A 10,979-nucleotide genomic window follows, 5' to 3' on the forward strand; every position below is an offset into this window, starting at 1 on the left:
GGCTGTACCACAGTAAAAAAAATATATAAATAAAAAAAAATAATAAAATTAATTGAATAATTAACAAAAGAATAAAAAAAGGAAAAAATTGGTGATCCTAGGGAGTAGTGGCATGCGCAAACCCCAGCGCACTACCCCACTGCTCCCGCACCCCGTATGCCAGAGATGGCAAGGGAGGGGGATTTTAAAAAAAAAAAACTGAAGATCGACCAAGGCAAATACGGCAGGAGCTGCATCACGACCATCTGGTCACAACCTTGCGTCAGGGATGACCAGGTCTGCAAAGCACTAAAAGATGCATCAAAGGCAGGACATACTCATCATCTGTACGTAGGCAGTGTTTTGGGAGAAGATTCGGCGTCTTTGGCAGACGGAACAGATTGGGGTCGACTGTATGTTCATACGCTGAATGTGATGATGGAGACTCTAAGTGACGTGGAGCGCCAAAGAGAGGTGACAATCGCATATCACCGGGGAAAGACAAACCATAGAGGACTGAACGAAACCTTACAGGCATTGCGCCGTCGGTACTTCTGGTGGGGTATGAAGCACACTATTCAAAAAACCATTGGTAGCTTTGACGTATGTCTGAGTGCGAAATACGATAGACACCCACCACTTGCAACACAGGAAGAGATACCCACTGCAGAAGCACCGCTCAGTGATCTTCGGGCGGATTCATTTACATGGAAGTGATACAAGTGGGTCACAGTGATCGACGTATTTAGCAAATTAGCAATGGCGTACCCAGTGAAAGAGAGGTCGGCAAAAGCAGTGTTAAGAGCTCTATGAACATGGTTCCAGTTTTACAGCGTACCAGATAGACAGTAGATGGGAGTTTGGCAAAGCAGGCGTCTGAGAAGAAATGGAAGTCTTGAAGGTAGTGTGGCACCATCCCCCAAAGAGCCGAGGAGGGATTGAAAGGCTCCACAGCACTCTCAGTGACCACCTGCGGGTGTATCAGTTTGAAAAGGGTTTAGAGCTGGATGAAGTGATGGAACGAGCAATCGTGGCATACAGTTATTCCATACGCTCGATCACCAGGTTTCCTCCATTAGAAAATGCTTTTGTCCTTGAATTATCGAGATACAGCGATGGAGGAGAGCATTATCACCGTAAATTATATGGCACAGAGAAAGATGTGGCCAAAAGTCAGGAACGAAATTGAGAAGGAGAAACGCAGAAGAGTAGCAAGACACAACATCAGTGTCTGTGATCTGATGGGCCAGCCTAAAATCGGGACGGTAGTGTACCGGAAAGTGAAAACTAATAGGGAGGAAAAAAGAGCGGCAGAGGTACGAAGGCCCATTGAGAGTGGTCACCTTTTGAGAGCATAGCGTTGTCACCATAGAAAGTGTAAAAGGACCTAGAAAGCGTAGAACATTTTTATTGTAATTTATTTGTATATAATTTTTTTTCTATTTTACATAATTGAGTTCACGAGGATTGTTCGTAAACTGGCGGGGAGGAATTACAGTCAGGTGTAACTCCGACATCAGCTGGTGGAATCAATCAGCTGATTTGAATGTATATATAGAGCCGAACTGGACTCAATAAAGATCAGTCTTTAAGTAACAACCGAGTTGGTCATTTCTCTCCCCCTTTCTCTTTTTTAGTCTTTGTGATCTCAAACGTTTAACTTATATATAGGAAGAGAGAAAATGTGAGAGTGTGATAGAGAAGAGGTTAGGTTTGGGCTTATAGTATTAATTTATTACTGCTTACCTTTAATTCTGCCAAATACGTTTATATCTTTGGAGATGCAATGAAATATCATCTCGACGGCTTTTTTCTTCGGATGACTTGTGTTGTGTAAGTAGATACTCAAGCATCCATACATTATGTTGATAACTTATCAAGTAAGTTATTATTATTATTTATTTTATTACTTCATTTTTTACTCTACTTATTTTCTAATTTTATCTGTACGTTTCCTATGTATAAATGGTGTCATTGAATATGTATAGTTCTACTAACCATTACCCTTGAGTGTGGTAAATTGTATAATTACATCAATGTAATATTTAATTGAAAAAAAAAATAAATAAAGAATGTAAGACTGATAGTACATACAGAAAAAATGTAAATTTCTTTTTCAAAGTAAATAACATATCCAATGCACAACTGCTTTAATAAATTGAAGCGCCCTCTGAATTTCTTTTAAGATTTATCTTTGGTGCTCTCAGACGCATGCACATTTCTGGCGTAATACCGTCCAAAATTGGCTTTATCCTTCTTTCCGACTGTAAATCTTTCATGTTCCTTCCTATATCACTGAGGTTCTCACCTTATGTTCCCGAATCCATTCCTTGAACACTAGATCTCACCCAATCAATATTTACTCCATTACTTGGAACTGCTTCTTATGGCAACCATGGCGCTGTGGAAGCTAATGTTAGAAGGAGGTTTGACCCGTGCCTGCTTGTGAGAGCCTGAAAAGAGATCAATACTAACGAATTATACAAATGTGTACAATATTAAAAAAGTAAAAAGCTGAAAGAAATTTACATGTTATTTATACACTATAGCACGATTTCAAATGATATAGAAGAAACAAATTTAAAAAATATAACCAGGAAAAATTAATTTTATTAATTATGAAGCTCTCCAATAGTTCAAATCACATTTTATTTTTCAATCTTTAATTACTAAATGTGCCTTTCAAGTAATTTCACTTTTCATGCAGGTAACACGCTAAACAAGACTCAAGAAATGCATTCCGATTTAAATGAGGAGAGTGAATCAGAAAAAAGAGATAATGTTTCGGATAATGATAACCTAAAGGATTGGGATGATGAAGAAGTCAGTTACCAGATGTATTATAACCCAGAAACATTGTCGGATTATTATGGAGGTAACATTTCATTAGTATATTATTACGTTTGTGGCCCTTATTTTATATTGTTTCGCATTTTACATTTATACTGTTTCGCATCAATTATTTTAATTAATTTTTTTATTAATTCAATTAAAAAAATATTTGATTTAAAAAAAGAAAAAATCGATTATATTATAATGTTTCACACGAATACTTATTTATTTTAGACTCCCAGAAAGTAAGATCTGCACCCGGCATTGACCCCCATCTTGGAGAACAAATGGTAAATATAGCGTCTAAATTAAAAAATCTATTGAATGCTCTTAAAGCAATGGAAGAAGAAGGAAGTGTACACGACGCTGATGATTCACCAGATAGAATAAGGAATACCACAGGTATATAAACCATTTTTTTTTAACTTACTTTAAATTTAATTAAGTTACTCTTTTTAAATATAGTTATTTTGATTATGACTTCTCAGAAAAGAACATAGAGTATTAATGGAACTATATGAGGTTTTTGACTACGTCGTACACCAGAAATTGCTTTACAAACTACACAAATGCTCCACCTCTCGTTTTCCGTTCCTATATCTCTACCAGAATTTTGCCTGTACATTCTTCTTTTTACAGCCTTCAAGGTGGTATTCCATCTTCTTACTTCTAAATGGCTTACAAATCCCAACTCTCACTACCTGCGTTTCATTAAATGTCGATAAAATGTATCTGAGATCAGTGAATAAATGCAACATTATTAACAATTTAATATACCATATTTGGCTCACAATAACTACTCATTTATTCTATAAAAACGATATACCAACTTTTATCCTACCTAGGTTGCCGTCATGGTTAAAAAAGGTTGTCCCAAGGACCATCTTAAATTTCTTGTACAACTTTCATTGGAGTGACAGCAATAGGCAGCTTATACAAAATTCATTATCATCCCATATTAATCCATTCCAACTCATAAGATATTCTGCGTTTGTTTTTAATTCTATTTTTTTTTAATGAAATCAATCATTTATTTTTAAATATGACAATCAGTCATTCATGAATAATGAACCGCAATCTGTTGTCATATATACAATTTTTTTTTAACGATTCCGTTCAACACTCAGTCCTTTTCGTTCTTAAAATGTTTCACTATTCCTTCAAGACAAGCCTTTCTTGGGCATGCCCTCCTCCATATCTTTTTTTTTTATCCCCCTCCCTTGCCGTTTCTGGCATACGAGGTCCAGGAGCAGTGGGGTAGTGCGCTGGGGTTGCACTGCTCCCAAAGATCACCAATTGTTTTTTTTTTTCTATTCTTTTATTAATTATTTAATTATTCAATTATTAAACTTTTTATCGTGGTGCAGCCCAGCGCTAGGTTTAGCGCCTTACTAATGGAGCTGGGCCTTGTCCACTGCATCCGTCTGTGTGAGATATGTCACTTCCTCACCCGGTCTCACCCTCTCTCCATGGAAATCCAGGGTGATAGGATGAGCCCTGTCCATGGAGCCTCTTATGAGTATGGCCTGAGTCTTGGCTCCTGCCATACTCAACTTCCTCTTCACGCACCACTCTCCTACGAGACTGGCACACCTCTCCGCTTCTATCTTTAGTCTGGATCTGCTGTTCTTGGTCACGATGACTGCCAGGTCGTCTACGTAAGCCGTGGCAAGGAACCCCTTATCCTCTAGTTCTCCCAGCAACTCATCGAATACTAGCTTCCACAGAGCTAGTCCTAGGACCGAACCCTGCGGACATCCTCTTTCGATTTTTCTCTCGAGGTAACTACCCTCCTCCATATCTTGCAACAATTTCTTCTACGGCTTTTGCATTCTTTGTAAGAGGCCATACCATTTCAGCCTTTTTGTTTCGATTTTATAGGGGATTGTTTCTTCTTGATTTCTGAGCTCTTTAATCGTATTATTAACACAATATCGTCTTCAGAAGTTCATCTATAGGAAATTCCTATTTTCTTCCATTTATTTTATCATGCACGTTTTAGACATATATAGGAAGACATTTTTCATAAAGGAACGAAGAAGTCTTTATATTTACAGAGCAGTCTGTTTATTCTATAATATAGAATTCAAGTTCCCTTCTTCTTAAAATTTTTTCGATTTATCTTTGTGTGAGCTTCCATCATAAGTCACTTGCCAACATATTTAAATTCTTGGTTTCTTATTATTCTCAAGCTGTCCAAGAATAGAAATTTTAAATTTCCCTGAAATCCCACACCTCCAGACACCTCATTCCTTCAGGAGTTTCATTATCATCATCCTCATCACAACTTGGTCATCAGCAAAATGTAGGTTGTAAAGGGATTTATTATCTATCTTAATAACCCTTAAGATCTATTCCCATGGATCAGGATCTCGGTGAGATGATAGACTGGTTGTTCCGTCATAAAAGTTTTTGGACAGTAACCATTGTTGTGAAAAAAAAAGAAGACGGGATATATAGAGTTTTTACAAGGAAACCTGCAAATATCTTGTACACAGTCGAAAGCCTATGATACATCCAAGACATTAATATTTTTTTCAAATACCAAAAAATATCCAGTCTAATCAGAGACCTAATATAGGTATTTTTTTTATGAAATTGGATAATTTTATAAATATTTATTATAATAAATTTGGTTCAATTAATAGGTAAAGCTGCAAAGTTATTTAATGAGGTAAAGTAAAAAAATCTTCCATTTATAAACTTATAAATAATAGCAATAATTAATAAATTAATAAAAATAGGAAAATTAATATTGAGAAAAAAAAGCAATAAAATGAACAATACTCTTTATAATCAGAGCAAGTGTTTAAAGAAAATAATGAATCAAAATCAAATGATAATAGATTTTTATAGAAACGAAGATAATAAACAATTGTAAGTTGTAGATATCCATGACTAAACAGAGCAAAATTACAGTAGAAATAAAATATAGCAACTAAAATGAACAGTGTATCTGGTCTGACAGAAAAAATTACAATGACATTCATAAATTATGACTAAAATTAGGTAATTACGTGAACTATATGAAGGACAAAATTATTAATTAATTGTAAAAATTTTGAGGATGTTTATATTTCAGAAACCTTAAAAAAATTAAAACCAGAACTAAGTAACATAAAGGTAATCGTAAAAACAATATAAACACTACAGCACTGGTCCAACATAGCACAAAACTAAAACACAATTCTGATTTTAAAAACTCACAAATATTAGAAACAGTTAATTTAAAAAAAAAAAAATAGAAGCTATATATACAACAAAAACATAGAACATGTGGTTGATTTAAAGACTGATACAAATAAGTTAAGTGCATACTATAAAGATAAAAATAAATATATTAGAAATATAAAATAGCAAACCATCTAGATAATATTATGTTGCATAATATTAATTTTTGAATGATGAATAAATGGTGTTTAAATACAGAACTAAATAGAAAATTCTTTGAAACAAATATAGGTAGGAAATACAAGGATGAAGGTAATTTATCAATTATCAACATTATCTGTTCAGCCTTATTAAAATGTTCATAACAATGAGTTTAATAAAATACACTCATTATTTGAATCATGTCAATTGAATTTTTAACAGTTGTATACAGCAATATATATTATTGTATTGTAGGAAGATAGTCCGGGTGCCGGTCAATAAAGGTATCAAAACTATTTACTGTTAAGAGGTTAACAATAAATAGTTTTGATAGTTGTGTTACATTTTGAAATTCAGGCTAACTAACACAAAAATAACTCCAAAGCTTTAATATGAATCAATTAGTTACCTTATCATTTTTTAATAAAATTTCTCCTTATTTTGTCCACAATATAAAAATTGCAATAATGAAGAAGATAGTTTTATTGCAATAAAAGAAGAACCGTAGAAGATACGGTCAACTAGATTGTAGGAAGATAGTCCGGGTGGCGGTCCATAAAGTTATCAAAATCATAACACAACAAGAGGTTAACAATAATAGTTTTCTTTTACTATTTTATACCTTTATTGACCGCCACTGTGACTATATTTCTACAATCAACTTCATACGGTCAACTTTCTTCTTTCGATACATTATTGTAATTTTTATATGGTGGACAAAATAAGGAGAAATGACATTGTATAAAAAAAAAAAATGATAAGGTAACTAATTGATACATATTTAAGCTTTGGAATTTCAAAATGCTTAACGATGGGGTAATGAATCCGAAACGTTTTCAGATGAAAGTAAAGTAATTTATAAATGGAAGATTTTTTTTTCACTTCACGTTAATAAATGAATAATAATCGATAATCAGCTGCATTCTATAGTTACAATCACTAACAATGGCTTAGCGTAAAATACTCTTTCAAAGCCAAAATACTTAGGTAACATAAAAATACCTAAGCAATGTTTTACGTATTCATAACTTGAATTATTACACGGTGATAACATTTTTGCTGAAACACAAACTCAAATATCAATTTAATATCACCTGAAAAGTCCGAAACACGCGATATAAAAAATATATTCCAATATTTGATTGTGTTGATATTTAGTCACTAAATATAATTATTACTATTCCATTTTAAATAATACGGTCAATCTATAACAAACCAACCAATGATTGTTGCTGACGAAGTTTAATTAATTACTATTAATTATTTTATATTTTATTTCTTATTAATTACTTCTATTCTATTCTATTTTATCTTACATATTATATTCACAGAACAAAACAGGTATTGATTTCTTAGATGTTCGGTTTTGTATTGGTGTGTCAGCCTACTTTCTATTATAAAGAGTTTTGTGTTAAGCTCTGTAACTCCATAGTTTTAAAAGTGTTTGTCTAAACAATTACCGTGTTTCATATAGCTAAAATTACCTTTGGCTTTCGCATTTTCACTCTAAAACCTAAGAAGGGATAAAATCTAAAACTATACTTTTCGGGGGAAAAAATCAGTTACCGCGTTTTATAGGAGCTCGAAATTCTAAATAGTAATGAAATTTTAACTACAGCACAATAAAAGAATGTTTTATGAATATTTCGCATTTTTAAACTGTGTCCCTCCTAAGATGTTTCAGAATATCTAAAAAATATTGGATATTAGAAAAATCGTTTTAAGACTTAAAATTAATTAAAAAATAAGAATTGAAAAATTTTAAGACCCTTTAAAAATAGAATAATAATTTATTCTGGAAGTAGTGTACTAACAATATATTCAGAAAAAAAATTGAAGATGGGCTTTAATTTCAGCTCCAAATCCTTTAATTTTAAAAGAAACGTTTTTTGAAACACAAACATCTTAGAATCCTTATCTCTCAACTTTGTTTATTTTTTTTTTCAATGTTTTGACTCTCAAGTAAAGTAAACACCTCTCAAGTAAACACCTATTTAGTTTTATTTGACTCAATACATAACACTATATTTCAACTAACATACCATACAATTGATTTTTCTAAATTATTAAAATAAAATTCTTCCTATTACAGGCTAATTTCCCAAATCTTATCATTTAAAAACAAATATAATTAACAATTAATACAATTGTCTTATTTTACACAATCATAATACTATCAAAACCTTCCTTCGTCAGTTTAGGAATCTGCTGTCAATAAAACTTTAGCGCTTAATATACTTCATATTTCATTTGTATTAATTTAACACAAATGAAAGATACAATGATACTAATGAAATGTTTGTTATTTTGAAAATATTAACATTTGCCTATTTATTATAAGATGAACCTAAATACTGGACAGATTTATACAGTGATTTAAAATTTATGCTCTTTAATATATTTGTTTGACCTAAATATTTTAAAAAACCATGGAGATATAGGGCGTAACACATACCTCCGTGAAATGCTAAGTTAGCAGACGTACCAATACAAAATGTGCGATAAAAAAAAAACTGAACCTCTGAAAAATCAATATTCAACCTCTTTTCAATTCTCTATATTACAAACACAGGTAAAAATATAAATAAATACTGTTAGTGACCTTTTAAAATTAAATTTCCTTATTTGATATGAGTCGACCACATATTAATGAAAATGTTAACAATTTTAGATGAGAGTATAATGTCAAGCGATCCAGATTTAAGAAGGATTATCCAAAAAATCCAAGAGGATTTAAAAAACTTGGACGGAATCCTTTATACAAAAAATGAAATTCGCTCAAATCGTAAGTATTAAATTCTCTGAAATCCTCATATTATATTTATATTTATAAGATTTTAACCAACTCAGATATAAAGCAGGCTCACAATGGGAGGATACAAAAATGAACTTTTTTCTAAGCGAATGAAAATTATTCATTAATGCATAAATGACATCATTTCCTCCTGCTATATCTCTAATAAAAATGAGATATAGTTTAATGAATACGTTCTATTTCTGGTTACACGATACCCTAATTCTACAGTAATTGCATTCAAATGAATAAAATTTAAATTGTTCTATTTTTGATTATTACATTTAATTCTAAACTTCCATAATCTATAACTAGTTCCATGAAGTAATCAGAAATAACGAACAGTAGCTGGAACCTATTTTAAGTTCTGAGCTTTTTATAATAGGGCTTTCTGAGTTCAAAATTGTACAAAATCTAATAATTCCACTTTATATTTGCATTAAATACCTTACTACATTTAGAAAAAAAAATGAATAATACTATTTGGAAGCTCATGTTTTTAACCCCTCCCCCCCCCAAAAAAAAATTAAGAAAAATTAAAATCTTGGCTTATATTGAATGTCGAGTATGAATTGTACCTTACAATTCGTCACTCTTATTATTTAATATTTAAACATAAGTATATGTATGTTTGTTTGTTTGTATATATGTAATGTGATATTAATTCTATGTTATTTTTTTTTTTAAGATACACCGATTGTTACCACTGCTAAGCCCTCTATGTCATTTAAGTCATTCAAATCGCACAAGTCTGATTCCGCTATTCGTGAGAGCTCGTATGAGCAAGCTGTAGATGAGACCTCTTTGGTTCCAGCTGTAGATATAAACAACAGCCTGGAAAGGGGTCCGAGACAGATCTCAGTAAGCGGTGTTCAGAGAAGAGGTGGTCAAAGCTGCGTCGATCGCTACATCCCTCCCTGGGCCAACCCTTTTACGTACCACGAAAGCGCTCATTGCTTGCGGTTCAGCGACCTATGGTAAGCATAAAATAATCTTAATATTTTTCTATTAGTCACTGATAAAAAAAAACATGTTTTATAAGGATAATTTTCAAGTTACGAGAAATTTTCAGATATCAATTTTTCAACCCAAAAAGTATCTCAAAATATAAACAAAAGAAATTCTGGATATAATCAGCTGATATCAAGCCACATTATCCTATTCTACAGTCCACTGAGAATCAGGCTGTTTTCAACAATAACCCTGAACTCCTTTCTATCCCAAAGGTGGCTTCTGGCCATCTCCGAAGGCAAAGCCTGTTCATATCCTCGAACCAACTTCTTAGGTAACTTCTACCAGGCTTCGTACATGACCCCTGCCTCAGGCTCGAGGTTCTCAAGGTCAGGCTCACCACGCAATCGTTATAAGGTTTATATTTATGTATCCCGAACACCCGAAAATTTCCTGCATTCATTTCTACCTAATTACTTTACAAAATCTGGTTATGTCTGTTACATTACATGTAGGTACCAAGTCACATAGGAATCGCTGGGAATGAACTAGCCGATTAAGCGGCAAGAAAAGGACTGGTCCTCGCGGGTCGGGGCAAAACAATTTCAACTCCATCTGAAATGAGCAACCCCCTCGAAAAGGAAATAATAGATAGATGATGATCTTTTTGGAGCCAAAGCCGAAAGTAGTAAATTAAAAAGGACGTCAAGCATAGGTCACACGAGGCTCACTCATTTCTATCTTTTCTCAAAACAAGCGCCTCCAAAATGTAAATATTGTAACAATTTGACAATTAGGCATATCTATGAATGTCCATGTTTGAATATTGAATGCACCTCAATAGCTTGGGATTGAGCCTAAATATTTCGAAAATGCGTCGATCACCTGACGGCCTTTGTCAGCCGACAACTCACTCAGACCGCAACTCCCCCCCACCAGTCTTTCGAACAATCCTTGTAAACTTATATATCACAATTCAATAACATATATATATATAAGAAAACAATTAGAAAAAAATATATACAATAACCTATAGACAATGAACAATAGA

The 10,979-nt window shown here is 32.9% G+C and overlaps 1 protein-coding gene across 2 annotated transcripts in view; it reads left to right on the plus strand.

The window, feature by feature from the left end:
* The window catches only part of LOC106680903 (uncharacterized), a 132,838-nt gene that overhangs the window by 86,560 nt on the left and 35,299 nt on the right, over positions 1-10,979 (plus strand). For both annotated transcript variants that reach the window (XM_067045893.1, XM_067045894.1), the window contains 4 exons: positions 2,687-2,854; positions 3,046-3,213; positions 8,855-8,968; positions 9,666-9,954. In XM_067045893.1, coding sequence (XP_066901994.1) covers positions 2,687-2,854; positions 3,046-3,213; positions 8,855-8,968; positions 9,666-9,954 — 739 coding nt within the window. The remainder of the gene's footprint in view (positions 1-2,686; positions 2,855-3,045; positions 3,214-8,854; positions 8,969-9,665; positions 9,955-10,979) is intronic.

The sequence above is a fragment of the Halyomorpha halys genome, unplaced genomic scaffold (genome assembly GCF_000696795.3).
Source record: "Halyomorpha halys isolate HHAL.00 unplaced genomic scaffold, Hhal_1.1 Scaffold298.1, whole genome shotgun sequence".
In the NCBI taxonomy this organism is placed as follows: domain Eukaryota; kingdom Metazoa; phylum Arthropoda; class Insecta; order Hemiptera; family Pentatomidae; genus Halyomorpha; species Halyomorpha halys.